Source organism: Lepidochelys olivacea (assembly GCF_965140295.1).
Source record: "Lepidochelys olivacea isolate rLepOli2 genome assembly, chromosome: 7".
NCBI classification, from domain to species: Eukaryota; Metazoa; Chordata; order Testudines; family Cheloniidae; genus Lepidochelys; species Lepidochelys olivacea.
Window position 1 is genome coordinate 46,223,809 of NC_140417.1, and position 16,738 is coordinate 46,240,546.

General features: G+C 48.0%; 2 protein-coding genes across 2 annotated transcripts; both read left to right on the forward strand.

Moving 5' to 3' along the window:
* Positions 1-866: 866 nt before the first annotated feature.
* Positions 867-10,873, forward strand: MANF (mesencephalic astrocyte derived neurotrophic factor). The gene is made up of 4 exons (XM_084633736.1): positions 867-1,043; positions 4,099-4,226; positions 6,246-6,387; positions 10,437-10,873. The coding sequence occupies exons 1-4, from the start codon at positions 956-958 to the stop codon at positions 10,619-10,621; spliced, it is 543 nt and encodes a 180-aa protein (XP_084489862.1). The 5' UTR covers positions 867-955; the 3' UTR covers positions 10,622-10,873.
* Positions 10,874-11,704: 831 nt separating this feature from the next.
* RBM15B (RNA binding motif protein 15B) lies at positions 11,705-14,790 on the forward strand. Its single transcript, XM_084634064.1, has one exon. The coding sequence runs from the start codon at positions 11,832-11,834 to the stop codon at positions 14,535-14,537; it is 2,706 nt and encodes a 901-aa protein (XP_084490190.1). The 5' UTR covers positions 11,705-11,831; the 3' UTR covers positions 14,538-14,790.
* Positions 14,791-16,738: the final 1,948 nt, after the last annotated feature.

Consider the following 16,738-nt stretch of genomic DNA (forward strand, 5'->3'; position numbering starts at 1 on the left):
GAGTGGCACAAACTCTTCTCTTCTTTTTCCTGGCTGCTTCCCCTAGTCAGGTTCTGTGACTTTAACAGCTTTCTTCTAAAAATCATGATCGTAGGCCACGCTGCCATGTTGACCCGCTGAGATCCAGTCCGTGTACCAAGTCTTTGGGGTCCCCTTGGTCCCTTCTATCCCCAATCACTGCAAGAGCCAACCTCACGTGAAAGCTTTGCTTGTTGAAAAGAATGTGAAGCATGGCAGGGGGTGAGCCCATGAATCCAGGGCAGCTGGGGCTTGGGAGCCAGCCTGGTCCACAGCACTAGCCGAGTTGTCACGCAGCCAGCCTGGGCTGTGGTGCTTGGTGCCAGGTCAGGCAGCCAGCCTGGGCCCCAGGGTGGCCAAAGGCCCTTTGGCTCCAGCACCCACCTCCGCCGCCGCAGGGTGCTACCCAGGCCCCTATTAGCCTCAGCCCCTTTTGGCTTCAGGACGATTCCTGCCAACGGCGGGGGTCCCGGCCTCGCACGAAGTATCCCTGGGAGCGGGGACGTGCCTGAGACCCAGAGCAAAGCGCCAGCCCCTGCTCTCTGCCTCCTTGTGAGTTCCAGCTCTTCACATGAGGGACTTGCCCCGCACAAAGATGGCGGCTGCACGAATACCATTATGCGATCATGCTCCGCACAAATATGGCGTTTCCTGGCGGTTGTTCCGTTTCCGGGACACCGGCGGCTGAAGCCGTTCCTTGCCCCTCGTCCAATCTGCGGCCGCCAACTCTCCCGTCTCGGCTGCCGACCGACCAATCGGGAAAGGGAGCGTGTAGGCCTATGGATGGGTGGGCGAATGGGAGCTCGAAGGGTGAGGGAAGCGCCAGGAACATCCAATGGGGTGGGGGATGGGCGGTGCATGTTGTCAAGGAACCGGGTGCGACGGGGTCTCGCAGAGCGGCGTGTGCGCCTGAGGAAGCCGGGAGCGCCGTGGCAAGATGTGGGTGGCCAACGGGCTCTGGGCGGCGCTGGCTCTGATCCTGCTCCCGGGCGGCAGCCGGGCCCTGCGGGAGGGAGACTGCGAGGGTGAGCGAGGGGCTGGCGGGTGTCCCTGCCTGGGGCGAGGGGCTGCGCCGCGGCTGGCTCGGGAGAGTCCCTGGCCTCGTGGGGCTGCTTTTCACCGGAGGCTCGGTGGGCTGGGGGCTGCCGGACGCTGCGCGGGGCTGGGAGGAGTGGGGCTCCTGGTGGGGGAGGGCTCCTTGAGCTGCCTGGGGTCTCCTGGGCTGGAAGGGGTTTCTTGAGGGGCTACCTGGAGGGGGAGAGGTGTGCCTGAGCGGGAGGGGAGCTGCCCGGGGGCTCCCTGAGGTGCTGGGCAGTCTCCGAGGGAAAAGGCCTTAGTGAAGAGCAGCCCAGGAAGGCGATGGGAAGCTGCCTCTTGTCACTGTCTGTTGGAACTGGAGTGTCTCCTGCCTAGCTCGGTTCCCCGTCACTGGGGGCGCATGGTCTGGCTTGTCTGTGAAGTTATCGTGTGTGAGGTAGGGGTAGGTAACTGGCTTGCTATAAAGTGGGGAGAAGGGCTGAAGAAAATGTTTGAATGGTCCTATGCCCTGAGGAGGAATAATGCAGGGGTGGTATGGCAAGAGATAGCACATCTAAAGGGGAAACTTCTCTGAGATCTTTAATTACTAACCAGACACACCTGTAGACATAACTGAGCTACAAAGCAAAAATTAAGCTTTGTCCTTCATAGCAGCTTTCTGTTGTCTCCATCCGCCTGTTTTAAAACACCTAACCAAAACTTTTGCTTGTTTATATCAGGAAGAGGGAGTCCTGATTTTGCAAAGATCTGTGGAGGCCCTCATAGTGATATCAGCCAGGACTGCAACTCTCTCTTACATGCACCCAGTTGAGAAGAGCAATTCTGAGACCAGGGTCCAAATATTTGAAGCTATTTTGATGACTGTCTTCAAGTGTCTAAATACCTTTAAAAATCTGTCTCTAAGACTGATATTTAGTACTCTACCCCCTTGGTTTTTTGAATGTCTCTCATTTCACAGTTCACCTTCATTAAAGATCCATTTTAATACTCAGTTCTTTGCTTCTCTGTTCTATCCTAGGTTTAGGGTGTTTTCTCTGTAATAGCTGATAATCTCCAAATAAAGCAAAGTAGGGAGCATGAGGAATATTCTGATTAAAGGTTTTCTGATATGGAAGAACTTCCATAGGTAAGGAAGTGAATTCTGAACCTGAATGTTGGCAGGTCAGTAAAGGAGAAAGTGAATCTTGACTGTTTTCAAGTGTATTTGTAAATTGTAAGCCTGACCCCATAAGTGAAACGTAATTTTAAAAAACTTTGTCTCCTTACATAGCATAAATGATACCATGGTGACTAACACAATAGAAATCATATAGGACTGGTCACCATTATACTCTAGTTCAGGTAATATATATTGTACCTTTTATGCTAAAGGGTGCCAGTGTTCAGCTAATAATACAAACTGCACCCCGTTCCTTAACAACACACACACCCCATCCGCCACCCCATTGGGTGCTCCTGGTGCTTCCCTCACACGTCGAGCTCCCATTGGCCCACTCCTCCATGGTGCACCACTGAAATGCATCAGCCTCTTAGGTTTGAATTACTTAACAGCACAGAAGAGTTATGCAGCAGTTCTTAAGTGAAGAGATTCTGCAGATGAAACTTTAAGGGGAACTTTAAAGATGTAGTTATCCAATTTGGAATTTCCCTGCAGTTCTGGAATTTTGCACCACTACTGCTGCAAAAAATGCCATGGTCTCTTTAATCAGGGATTAATTTATTCACCTCATCTGAAAGATGGCATCTCCAGTGCCCTGTAACACCACGCTGGAACTCGGGTTCAAGAGTAAGTCAGTCAACACTATCATTCCCTGCAGCACCTGGAATCCAAATACCAGACCACAGCACAAGAACAGCGGACAGCACTATGTGGGAGAAGTAACGTGAAATGGCCAAAAAAGACGCTGTGCATGTAGAAAAAGTTCAGCTACCTATTTACTTCAGGTTATGCTTTCTGCCAGTGTTACATATTTGAAGTGCAAACTTCTTCTTGGTCGTGTGCGGCTCAAATAGGTGATCCTGTATTTTTCAACTCCTTATGCCCTCCCTTGACTTTAAAATTGAGTGAAAAGTTGCTGACGGCCATAGAGATTGGTTGATTCCTTCTCCTGATATCAGTAAAATGTATGGAAGGCCTAACCTGTGCCATTTTTTCCACCAGAGATAGGGTCAGCGTTTGACAGCTTGTCTCATCATTGAAAGTAACAGGATTGCAAGAGTGCTGCTGAGGGTCTCATTTGGCCCACAGAATTTTTCGTACTAGTGATGTTGAGGTCAAGGTTGAGTTTCCAAAGCTGATACTCTTAAAGAAAGCATTTTTTCCTTTTGTAAACTGAGTGGACTTGATCTGTAGTCACTGAGAGACCATTAACAGGGTGTCGACAGTGCCATATTTAAAGTCTGTTATTTTCAGAATAGCGTTGCATATTTAAAGTCCTTGGATTGACATTGAGTTATTGTTTTGGGAGGGAAGGATAAGAAAGCCTGGCCATTAAGTTGGCTCTTCCCACCCACCACTTATAGAGGGAGCACTATTGTTTGCTGCTAGCAAATCTGCACTGTATTCCCTCGGCTCAGTGGTTCTCAATTGGTACCTGTGGCCCAGTCAGCACAGAGCTGCATCCCATGAGACATCTGCAGCGCCATAGAGGTAGTATTGGGTGTGGTCCACAATGGTAAATAGGTTGAGAACCACTGCCCCAGCTGAATCTGTTCTGCTCTTCCAGTACAGTACGAGTGCCATTGATGGGATCTCAGTGGATCTGTTTCTGTTCTAAGTATTAGCGAGACAAGGTGGGTGAGGTGTATAAGTATATGAATGATATTTGAGTCACCTGTCCTCATTCATGCTCTAAAAGATATTCTATGATGTAATTGTCATGTGTGCAGCTTCAAGGGGATAGGTTCTTGGTCACTAATGCAGCGTCCTAACCTCATTCACAAACCCCTTCATTCTCTTGTTTTTGTACAGGAGTTTTCCCCAAGTGCTACTTCCAGATTAGTGCAAATGTAACAAATTTTTCCATCTTTTTTCCCCATTAGTTTGTGTTACATTCCTGGGAAGGTTCTACCAGAGTCTAAATGACAAGGATGTTGAGTTCACACCAGCTAGTGTTGAAAAAGAACTCTTGAAATCCTGCAAAGAAGCAAAAGGCAAAGAGAACCGACTGGTAAGTAACAATGATCCATCACCATCTCTTTTGCAGAATAATTCATAAAACACCTGGGAGGTAGATAGAAACTGGGAGTCTCTCACTGAATGGTTGTGTATACAGCATAGGCCTATATAGGGAAGATTTGAGGAGGAGTGCAGTCCCTCTCCACCATAAAAATAAATCAGTACCAGTTTTCCTATTGCTTGACCTCATTTCTGCCTGTAACTGAACTGCAGTGAGAGAGTTTTTCATTAATGATCTGGAGGATGGTGTGGATTGCACCCTCAGCAAGTTTGCAGATGACACTAAACTGGGAGGAGAGGTAGATACGCTGGAGGGTAGGGATAGAATACAGAGGGACCTAGACAAATTAGAAGATTGGGCCAAAAGAAATCTGATTATGTTCAACAAGGACAAGTGCAGAGTCCTGCACTTAGGACGGAAGAATCCCATGCACCGCTACAGACTAGGGACCGAATGGCTAGGCAGCAGTTCTGCAGAACAGGACGTTGGGGTTACAGTGGACGAGAAGCTGGATATGAGTCAACAGTCTGCCCTTGTTGCCAAGAAGGCTTAACAGCATTTTGAGATGTATAAGTAGGGGAATTGCCAGCAGATCTAGGGATGTGATTGTTCCCCTCTATTCGACATTGGTGAGGCCTCATCTGGAGTACTTTGTCCAGTTTTGGGCCCCATGCTACAAGAAGGATGTGGAAAAATTGGAAAACGTCCAGCAGAGGGCAACAAAAATGATTAGGGAACTGGAACACATGACTTATGAGGAGAGGCTGAGGGCACTGGGATTGTTTAGTCTGCAGAAGAGAAGAATGAGGGGGGGATTTGATAGCTGCTTTCAACTACCTGAAAGGGGGTTCCAAAGAGAATGGATCTAGACTGTTCTCAGTGGTACTAGATGACAGAATGAGGAGTAATGGTCTCAAGTTGCAGTGGGGGAGGTTTAGGTTGGATATTAGGAAAAACTTTTTCCTTAGGAGGGTGGTGAAACTTTTTCACTAGGAGGGCAATGCGGGGAGGGATAGCTCAGTGGTTTAAGCACTGGCCTGCTAAACCCAGGGTTGTGAGTTCAATCCTTGAGGTGGCCATTTGGGTCAAAAATTGGGGATTGGCCCTGCTTTGAGCAGGGGGTTGGACTAGATGACCTCCTGAGGTCCCTTCCAACCCTGATATTCTATGATTCTTACAAAATTTTACTTTCTACTGTACCCCTTGAGCATTACATGATGCATCTAGATTTGCCATACAAACTATGGTTAAATAATAATGCTTATCAACCCTTGAACTGAAAAATGGGCAAAGGAAATTAACCCAAAAGGAAGTGCTAATTGAAAGCAGTTCAAAATGCTTTCACAATTAAGTGACCCGAGTAGAAAGGACTTCCCCTATCTTTGAAGAGAAACTTAGGGACATACTGTACTTCAGACAAGTTGTCCTTGAACTGAGAGAACTCTGCCTTCGGGCCAGTTCAGATAAAATGTCACTCGGAGGAACTAGGACAACCAGCCTCAACATAATGAGAAATCAGCTTTTCTCATGGCTCTAATAGGACTCATGGAGAAATATTCTGTACCAGTGAATGTGAAATTGCAAAACTATGCAACTTAGTCTGTCAAAAATACATACGACAAAAGTCCAAATAAGCCATTTCTTGGTGGCATGTTCTTTCTGTTCCTTATGAGTGAAAATAAATCTTCCCCTGGAGCTGAGGTGCTTCCAGGAGGTAGAGTGAAAGTGGGGCTGTGGTTCCTGTTCCCCCTTCACTTTGCTTGCTCTAGAAATCCAAACCAAAGCAGATGGTTTCAGAGACTCTGCCAGTAGTATTGTCCTCTCCTCTGGATAAAACAAATTCTGAGATAAAATCATGGCAAGACTGTGAGATTTGTATGGCAGAAAGCTCAGTGTCTCTGGCACAGAGGAGGGAGGAAGCAACCAGGAAAATCAGCTGAATTCTTCTGAAAGGATTCTTTTCCCTCAGCATCACTAGACGCTTCATACTTTTCCTTTTTACCACTCTAGTGCTATTACATTGGAGCCACCAGCGATGCAGCCACTAAAATGGTTAATGAGGTATCAAAACCTCTGAGTCACCACATCCCTGTGGAAAAAGTCTGTGAGAAACTGAAGAAGAAAGACAGCCAGATCTGTGAGCTAAAATATGGTAAGTTTGGGGAGACGTTAGCTATCGGGTTAAATGATTGGATTTTTCTGCAGTATGGATCTTTGTTCTGATAGGTAATGTACTTGCACCCAATCCCTTGTATGGATCTGCTTCTAATCTAAAACAGGCTTAAGTGGCTTTCTTTTGAAAGCTAATGAGGTGAAGCTACTTGCTCTTAAATTCTTCAGCAAGATCAGCAGAGTAAGTATTATGACAGATAACTTGAGCTGACCCCTGTCAGAGATGTTTGAATGGTCAGGCAGTAGCACAAGTATGTGTACTAAATGTTCCTGGAGGCTCCTCATAGGGTGATAAGGTGAAAGTTGCTGTCTGGCACTGATCCAACTCTGAGGGTTCCTGCACAGACATGGGTTTGTATAGTGTACAGCATTGCTTATGCCCAGGATTAGCCCAAACTCTTGCAGCTAGACTCTTAAAGGGTGCCTAACTACCTGTATAGGTGCCTAGGTCCAACATTTAAGCATCACTGACATTCATGAAACCAATGCTCAGCTGCTGCCTAACCCTGCGCAAGTCCTGATACTGCCCTACAGCTATCAAGTTACATGGAGCCTTAGGTCATGCCTAAACCCTGCCAGAATTTTCAAACGAGGTAGCCCCCACCTCTTGCCTACAGAGCCCAATCCAGGAGGTGCTTAGAGCACACTCTTCATTTTGCTCTTGGCCATCTTAGGCAGCTTCTTGCTCAGGTTGCTGGCTTCTGAGAATCTCTTTCTTGGATGCCTAACTCTTCTCATACAATTGGGCTTCTTGTTACCAAACCCTATCAAAGACATTTACAAGAGACTCTTTCATTTTTAAATGGTCCCTCCTTGGTTCCCTAAAAGTCTGGCTTCCAGTTCTGCTCCACTGAAACTGCTCATGACAGTCCATTAATGAGGTCTTCCTTGCCAAGCCTAATTAATGGTCGGTCTCGCAGCCCTCCATGATTGTCCTCTCCTAAGTGATCTCTACCTTGGTGGCCACTCCTTCAGAAATATCTCTTTTTACTTTCTAGGTGTCTGTCCTTGGGCTCTATTTTTCTGTGCTTGTTCTCTGAGTATTCCTATCCACTCTCTCATCACCTCTATTTTGATGATTCTCAGATCCATCTCTTCTTCTGTGCAAGCCACATCTTTGTTTTGTTCTGTCTTCTCATGGATATTTGTCTGTTTACTAAGAAGATCCATTTGTCATGTTTCTCTTATCTTTCCTCCTAAAACCTCTCCTTTCACCTCTTGAGATGCAGAATTCCACTGTCCTCTCTTATCATCAGAGTTTGCAGCTCTTGAGATTACCCTTGAATCCTCACATCCAGGCTTTCACTAAACCTTATGTTTCTCTCTAATAGATCAAAATAAAAATCTGCCCTTTTCTTTCTGTGCTCACTGCCAAAACCCTAATTCATGCCTTGTTTCTGTCTCATTTGAACTCTTGTAACCACCACCACCTTTCTGGTGTCCCAGACTCTCTCCCCTTCACTGGGTCCAGTCTTCAGCAGCTGAATATAAGAATGGCCGTACTGGGTCAGACCAATGGTCCATCTAGCCCAGTATCCTGTGTCTGACAGTGGCTAGTGCCAGATATTTCAGAGGGAATGAACAGCACAGGGCAATTTTGAGTGATCTATCTCCTGTCATCCTGTCCCTGCTTCTGGCAGTTGGATGGTTAGGGACACCCTGGAGCATGGGGTTGTATCCCCAACCCTCTTGTCTAATAGCCATTGATGGACCTTTCCTCCATGAACTTACCTAATTAACTTTTTTTAAAGCCAGTTACACTTTTGGCATTCACAACATCCCATGGTAAAGAGTTCTATGGGTTTAGACTGCATTGTGTAGACAAGTACTTCCTTACGTTTGTTTTTAAACCTGCTGCGTGAACCCTAATTCTTGTGTTGTGTGAAAGAGGTAAATACTTTTGTTCACTTTCTTCACACCATTCATGATTTTATAAACCTCTATCATTCATCTCTTTTCTAAGCAAAACAGTCCCAGTCTTTTTAATCTCTCCTGATATGGAAGCTGTTCCATACCCATAATCATTTTTGTTGCTCTCCTCTTCCAATTCTAATACATCTTTTTAGAGATGAGGCAACAGAACTGCATGCACTATTCAAGGTATGGACATACCCATGGATTTACATAGTGGCATGATGATATTTTCTGTCTTAGTATCTATCCCTTTCTAATGATTCCTAACGTTGTTACATTTTTTTGACTGCCACTGTGCATTTAGAGGATGTTTTGGGGGAATTATTCACAATGGTTCCAAGATCTCTTTCTGGTAACAGCTAATTTAGACCCCATCATTTGGTATGTATAGTTAGGATTGTTTTCCAATGTGCATTACTTTGTATTTATCAACACTGAATTTCATCTGCTGTTTTGATGCAGTCACCTGGTTTAGTAGCTCTTTTCAGTCAGGTTTGGACTTAACTATTTTGTGTAATTTTGTATCATCTGCAAATTTTGACACCTCACAGTACAGATCCATGGGGGACCCTACTATTTACATCTCTCTATTATGAAAACTGACTATTTATTCCTATCCTTAATTTCCTGTCTTTTAACTAGTTACTGATCCATGAAAGCCCCTTCCTTCGTATCCTATGACTGCTTAAGAGCCTTTGGTGAGGGACCTTGTCAAAGGCTTTCTGAAAGGCCACTATATCAACTGGGTTGCCCTTGTCCACATGCTTGTTGACCCTCTCAACTAATTCTCATAGATTGGTGAGGCATGATTTCCCTTGATAAAAGGAGTGTTGACTCTTCTCCAACATACCATGTTTATCTTGGTGTCTGATAATTTTGTGTTTTGCTATAGTTTCAAACAATTTGCCTGGAACTGAAGTTAGGCTTCCTGGCTATAGTTATCAGAATTGCCTCTAGAGCCTTTAAATAAAAAAAAAAAACTTTCCTTTTCTGTTGCTCTGACTGCATCAGTCTGACACTGCCAGTCTCATCACTGATTCCATGTGTCCTTGTGCATAAAATTCAGCCTTGTTTGTCTTCCATTGCGATTCTCCTTCTTACCCTGCCTCATTACAAAATATCTTTTGTACTTGTGTTTAAACCTCATTTCCATTTTCCCCTCCCCCTCCTTTGTCTGTCTTTATATTTCATTTTCATGTAAATTATAAAACACTTTGAGGCAGGGATTCTCTTTAATCTCTACAAGAGTAGGCCTTCTCCAGTGAAAGACATTAAACAGAAGCAACTCAATCAGTGAAGGTAACAAGCCAATCACGTGTCTTTAAGGGCATGGCTACACTTCCAGATGTAGAGTGCTGTGAGTTAAACCCGCCTTCGTAGAGCGCAGTAGGGAAAGCGCTGCAGTCTGTCCACACGAACAGCTGACAGCGCATTGGCGTGGCCACATTTGCGGCACTTGCAGAGGCATTGGGAGCAGTGCATTATGGACAGCTATCCCAGCATGCAAGTGACTGCAACGTGCTTTTCAAATGGGGGGGTGGAGTGTGACAGGGAGTGTGTTGTGTGTACATGGGGCAGAGAAAGTGAGTTTTTGGGGTGGTGTCAGCATACTGTCTTGTAAGTTCAGACACCCCTCCCCACCCCCAACTCTCTCTCTCTCACTCAAAACAAACAGTAAATGTTCGCTTTTTTTCACGGGCTTCTCTACACGGAGCTTTGAAAGGGCATTTCCACATTCCTGCAGCCAATATCACAACAATGACAAGAGCGGCCACTTGACTTAAGGGGATTATGGGACATTTCTGGAGGCTGATCAGAGCACAATAAACCAACACCTTGTTCACTGGTGCCATGGCGCTCCAGCAGGGGCACAGCAAACGTTATTCCACTCACCAAGATGGAGTACCAGCTGCGCTGTAGCCGCAGAGTCAGAGCGCCCTACATGTCTTGCCAGTGTCGATGGGCTAGTGAGCTAGTGCGCCTGGGGCTCCTTTATTTCGCTGTAACTCGCAAGTGTAGCCAAGCCCTTAAAAGCTGTCAAAATTAACATCTTTCTTATCAATTTGTTGTTGCTTATTTTGAATAACTGATATTCCTCCCTCTCTCTCTCCTTAGACAAGCAGATTGACCTGAGCACTGTGGACCTGAAGAAACTGAGAGTGAAAGAACTGAAGAAGATCCTAGATGACTGGGATGAAACGTGCAAGGGCTGTGCAGAAAAATCAGACTATATTCGCAAAATCAATGAACTGATGCCTAAATATGCACCAAAGGCAGCCAGTTCACGGACGGATCTCTGACCAATGTAGTGGCCTCCATCATCCTAGCACCTCATTCAAACTACATTAGTCTCTTTATTTTGTTTCTTATAAAGCCTTTTCTGTAACTTATTTAAGTGGGCTCCTAAGGCTCTGACAGTTGGAGCAGCTGTGAAATGCTCATTCAACATCCTTGTTGTGTCATGTCCCTAGTTTGTATTTCTCTTGGTTCTGCTTTAGTTTAGGACATCACAATCTGTATGGGATTTTTTTATTAAAGTAAAAAGAAATCTACTCTTTTTCTACTAAATCTGAGTTGAAAGTAGTTCAGTAGAAGTCACAAGCAGGTTCAGCTGAAGCTAGTCTGCTGAAACTAGCAGTAGTGATGTTTTAGTGCATAAAATTGAGCTTGTCTAGCCCTGTGGGCATACACACCTCCAAGCTGTGGTGTAGGTGCAGTCAGGCTGGCCTCAAGGTGGGGTAGAGATTTGCTGTGACACAAGACCATACAAAAGCTTCACTGGGAGTCACAGACTCCAGGCAGGGTAGGGACTGCGCCTCTAGCGCTGTCTCAGGCGGGGGGCGGGGTTAGGCCTGGGCCTGCAGCCTGCTTGTGTAAATGCAGCTTTACCCCAGCCCTGCCTGCTGCAGGGTGTTTAATGGGGGAAAGGGGAGGGGTGTGTGTTCCTTGCCCAGCGCAGCAGGGGGGCCGGGCCGGGGCCGCGGGGGCCTGGGGCGAAGCGCCTCCCTTCAGGCGCTGGGCCGAGGCCGTCGCGCCCCCCGGGGCTGCTTGCCGGAGCCAACGCCGCTTTCGTCAGGAACGGGCCTGGCCTCCGCCCCAAAGCAGGCTGGCGCTGTTGGCCGAGGTCGGGTAGCAGGGCCCGCTGCGCTCCTGCGGCAAGGGGCGCTGTGCGGGGCCGGGCCACCGCCCGTTCCTCCCCTCACTCGAAGCCGGCACCCTCCCCGTTGGTCCCCTGTCAGGGGGCGAAGATGTAACTGTCGCTTACCCCATTGGTCCTTGTACGTCACATGACTCTGGCCGCGCGGGTGGCGGGAGGTTGTCCCTTGTCAGGCGGCGGGTGCCTCGGCGCTAGCTCGCCATTACTCCTGACGCCACTATGCGGCGAGGCGCAGAATGATGACGTATGGCCCGCGCGGCGCGGCGGCCGCACTCCGGAGCCGCCTTCGTTCCCTTTTGTCCAAGATGGCGGCGGCCGCCGGAGGCGCCTCCTGAGTCGCGGGCCCCGGAGCCATGAAGCGGGGCAGCGAGCGGGACCCCAGCCCGGGCGGGGCGGGGGGAGGCCGAGCCGCCGCCGCCAAGCGGCCCCGGGAGCGAGAACGGGAAAGCAGCAGCCGGCGGGCCCCGCACCGGAGCTCGGGCACCTCCCGCAGTAGCCGGGACAAGCTCCCGCCCAGCGGTGGCAGCGGCGCCTCTAGCTCCCGGAGCCACCGCGGTGACGAGCGGGCCGGGGGCAGCGACTCCAACCACCGCACGGCGGGAGGTGGGTCGGCCTCCAGCGCCCGCAGCAGCCAGGCCGCCCCTCCCTCCACCTCTTCCTCGTCGTCGTCGCGGGCGCTAGGGGCCCCCAAGGCCAAGGCCCTCCCGGGGGCCGTGGTAGCCCCGTCACTGCTGCTGGCTGCCCCCCCGCCAGGGGCAGCACCCTCCCTGCTGCTGGCCCCGCTGGGGGGCTCGCCAGGGCTCGTGGTGGAGCCACCCGGCTCCTGCGAGTACAAGACGTTGCTGGTGAGTGGGCTGAGTGCAGCGCTGCCTGACCAGCTGCTGGAGGATGGGCTCTTCCGCCAGTTCCAGCGGTTTGCGAGTGGGGGCGCTGGCGACATCAGTGTCAAGCTCTCCCACACGCCCGAGCTCGGCCGTGTCGCCTATGTCAACTTCCGGCACCCAGGGGACGCCCGCGATGCCCGCAGACACGCCCGGGCCCGGCAGCTTCTTCTGTATGATCGTCCCCTAAAGGTGGAGCCTGTGTATCTGCGTGGGGGTCGCAGGAGCCGCACACCCCCACCAGTGCCCTCCCCAGAGCCTCTGAGCTACCTGCCACCCATCCACAGCGCTTACCAGTATAAGCAGAGGTCGCTCTCGCCTGTTGCCAGCCCTTTATTGAGGGAGCCAAGGCCCCGGCATGCTCATGCCGCGGCTGCAGCCTTTGCCTTGGAGGCTGCTGCGCTTGGGCTCTCCCGGGAGCGGGAGAGGGCTCTGGATTACTATGGGCTGTATGATGAGCGTGGCCGACCCTATGGCTACCCCATAGTGGCTGAGGAAGACCTGATGCCAGAGGATGACCAGAGAGCCACCCGGAACCTGTTCATTGGGAACTTGGATCATAATGTCTCAGAGGTGGAGCTGAGACGTGCTTTTGAGAAGTATGGCATCATTGAGGAGGTAGTGATCAAGCGCCCTGCTCGAGGCCAAGGTGGGGCCTATGCGTTCCTCAAGTTCCAGAACTTGGACATGGCCCATCGGGCAAAGGTTGCCATGTCTGGCCGGGTTGTTGGCAGGAACCCAATCAAAATTGGCTATGGTAAAGCCAACCCTACTACTCGACTCTGGGTAGGCGGCCTTGGACCAAGTACATCCCTGGCTGCCCTTGCTAGGGAGTTTGATCGCTTTGGTAGCATCAGGACTATTGACTATGTGAAGGGGGATAGCTTTGCTTATATTCAGTATGAAAGCTTGGATGCTGCCCAGGCTGCCTGTGCGCAGATGAGGGGCTTCCCCTTGGGTGGACCGGAGAGGAGACTTAGAGTGGATTTTGCCAAAGCTGAAGAGACAAGATACCCCCAGCAGTACCAGCCTGCACCACTCCCAGTGCACTATGAGCTGTTACCTGATGGATATAGCAGGCACAGAAGCCTAGAGCAAGACTTAAGGGTGAGAGATAGGACTCCTCCACATCTCCTGTACTCAGACCGAGACAGGAGCTTTGCAGAGGTAGACTGGGCTAGCCCTGCCAAAAATGCTGAACGCAGAAATAACTTGGAGAGCTACAGCCGATCCGTGCGTAGTCGCAGCGGAGAACGCTGGGGTAGTGACAGTGACCGCAGCGTGCCCAAGCCTTGGGAAGAACGGCGGAAACGCCGGAGCCTTTCCAGTGACCGTGGAAGGACTGCTCATTCACCTTACGAGGACAGAGGCAGGACAAAGGCCAGTGGGCTAGCTTTAGATCGCAGCCCAGACAGGGTTCGCAAAGAGAACAACACTACAGAGTCTGGAACAGAGAGAGACCAGAGTAACTCCCTTCAGAACAACCGACATGTGTCTGAGGAGAAACCCCATCGTGAAACTTCTGATCTTCCTCAGCCTAAAAAAAGGGACAGCGAACGCAATCATCGAACTGGTGAATCGGAATCAAAAACTCACGAGGAACCAAAATCTGAGACCAAAAAAGTAAAGAACTTATCAGAATTCGCTCAGACACTGCAACTTGCTTGGAACGGGCTTCTTGTGTTAAAAAATAGCTGCTTCCCCACGTCTATGCACATCCTGGAGGGAGACCTAGGTGTCATCAATGGGCTCCTAAAAGACCATTCATCTGGTGGGAAGTTAACACAGCTCAAGATTGCTCAAAGACTTCGGCTTGACCAGCCCAAGCTGGATGAAGTAACTCGCCGTATCAAACAAGGCAGTCCTAATGGTTATGCTGTGCTACTGGCTACCCAAGCCACCCAAGCAGGGGTAGGGGCTGAGGGGACCTTTCCTGTTGTGGAGCCTGGCTTGCAGCGAAGGCTTCTCAGGAATCTGGTCTCCTACTTGAAACAGAAGCAGGCTGCTGGGGTGATCAGCCTACCTGTGGGAGGGGCGAAGTGCAGAGACAGCACAGGCATGCTTTACGCTTTCCCTCCCTGTGAATTCTCTCAGCAGTACCTCCAGTCAGCACTAAGGACATTGGGAAAGTTAGAAGAAGAACATATGGTGATAGTTATAGTCAAAGACACTGCCTAGCCCACACTGTCTCTTCAGATTCCATGTTTTCTTTGTGTGTGTCACAGCCCAGTTGTTTTTAAGGCCGATCATTTTGGTGGAAGCCCAGTATATCTTAAACAAAATTGTAAGATTTTTAGTTTCGAATTAATTTTAATACCATTTGAATAGATCCACTTTTATTCATTTTTTAATATGTGACACTGTCCACTGTGTTCTGTATTTTTATTTTTTAACTGTATGGAAAGTTGTCAGTAAAGCCTTGTTCACTGATGGATTTTTAATCTTGTGCAGTATCTTGGTTTTTATGGCCCTACGAGGGGCTGGTTCCCTGTCTGCCCAAGAGCTAAAAGATGGTGCCTCCTCCCTTTCCAGTTTTTCAGACCTATATTTCCCCTCCCTCTTTCCAGGAGCCCTGGAAGATTGGGGGAAGACTTCTTTATGATGTATGAGAGACACTGAAATGTCAATTCATGTTCTTGGCCTGTTTGCTTTGTATATTATAAATTTGAGTCTTGACACTTTGCTACTTCTCCAATATTTGATAGAGGTGTCCCAGGTAGATAAGTTTCAAGGAAGTGAATCTTGATCAATAGAAGTGAATCTTCTTCATAGTTTTAAATCTTCTTTTTAAGAGAAAAAAGCTGCTTGTAAAAGGTTAATTTCCTTATCCATTCAGTCGCAAGCACTGACCAAGAAGCTTCAAAAAAATATAGGTAGACAAGGCTTGACATTCCTGATAATTTTTAAGGGTGGGGGAAAAAATCAAGCAGGATTGAAAAAACCCATCCCTTTCCTCTTTGGAGAGAGAACCCTTTTGGGCCTCTGTTATACATAAACAAATAAAGGGGACAAGCTTAGTTTTTACTGCACTGCAGGTGCCCTTTTGTATAGGGCAGAGTTTAACTGCCATGGTTTTGCCAAAGTTAAATTGGTCGCGGGATTCTAAAGGAGGAAAAAATACCTTTTGGCTGTTTAAAAACATAATTAACGGTGTTAATTTTCCTAAGATCCTGGGAAGTTGTGCCGCAGTAAGAGCATAAACAAGGAATGAAAACTGGAACTGAAGAAAGGGCGGTTCCTGCTGGTAGTCTGTGAGGTGATTGTCTGACAGAAGCTAGAACATTTGCCTCTCTAATTTCTCAGTATCTTAATGATGGGGGTTAACCATTCCAAACTTGATTTAAAATCCACACAGTACCATTATTTTATAATGCTGGTAGCCTTTAGCAGTTGTAGCGAAGCGTTTCCAGGATATAAAAAAAAACCCTAAGTTTGCTTTTGAATTTCCAGAGACTTTTTTTGTTGTAAAACAACAATGCTGGAGGACCCAAAATCTCTTTTGCACATGTGGGTGTGAGCCAGACACTCAGTAGCAGAAAGTTGCCAAAGACCCTTTTAAAACCGTGCTGTCAGCTAATATGCTGGTACGACTGGTGGCAGAAGCTATGTAAGGGGGGAGGTTAATTCACGCTAATAAAGCCCATTTATCCTGCAGTTTCAGACTAGGGACAGCATTGTTGGTGCATGGTCAGTTGCTTGTTTCAATAATGTAAACAATTTGTTGCTTTTATTTAATACTGCAGTTATATTAAAATAGAGCTACTGCGTGAGTTTAATAATGAGGCTTCAATAATAATAATACCGTGCCCCCAAAGTTCAAGGCTGGCTGGATTGACTAGGGCTTTCAGTGTTTTAACTGTGTTGATGGTTCCTATCAACACCTTGAAGTGTTGGTTTCAAAAAACAAAAGTAACTGCTATTAAATATTCCACATGGTCAGTGTTAGAGAGCAACTCTAGCTTCTGTCACAAACATCCTGTGCATTGAGGTGGAGGAAAGTGCAGTTGTGAACTGACTCTATTGCTGTGAATTCTAGCTGCTACTGCTTCTGTGGTTGAGTGGCAATGACTGCTTGTTATATAATCTGCATTGGACGGTTCGAGAGACAGATGATTCCCTGAGGCCAAAGCCAGAAAAATGTTACTTGAGCTCTGCAATGCCAAGGCTCAAGTAAATAGTAATTAGAACTTCAGATTATTAGCGCTTTAGCCTTGTGCCATTGCTTCCTGAATGCGTTTCTGTTCAGTATGGCTCTGTGTTTATGAATGGAGTCCATCATTCCCAGGATGTGGTTGTACCCCTGCTGTCATGCGTAGTCAGACATCTACCAAACTAAAAAATAAAGTTACTATAAAAACAGGTGCCTGTTATCTGTCTAG

Excerpts from the sequence above, each read along its gene's own strand:
- MANF (XM_084633736.1), top strand. The coding sequence starts at position 956 with ATGTGGGTGGCCAACGGGCTCTGGGCGGCGCTGGCTCTGATCCTGCTC. Across the intron at positions 1,044-4,098 it reads GCGGGAGGGAGACTGCGAGG|TTTGTGTTACATTCCTGGGA; the intron begins GTGAGCGAGGGG and ends TTTCCCCATTAG. Across the intron at positions 4,227-6,245 it reads AAGGCAAAGAGAACCGACTG|TGCTATTACATTGGAGCCAC; the intron begins GTAAGTAACAAT and ends TTACCACTCTAG.
- RBM15B (XM_084634064.1), top strand. The coding sequence starts at position 11,832 with ATGAAGCGGGGCAGCGAGCGGGACCCCAGCCCGGGCGGGGCGGGGGGA.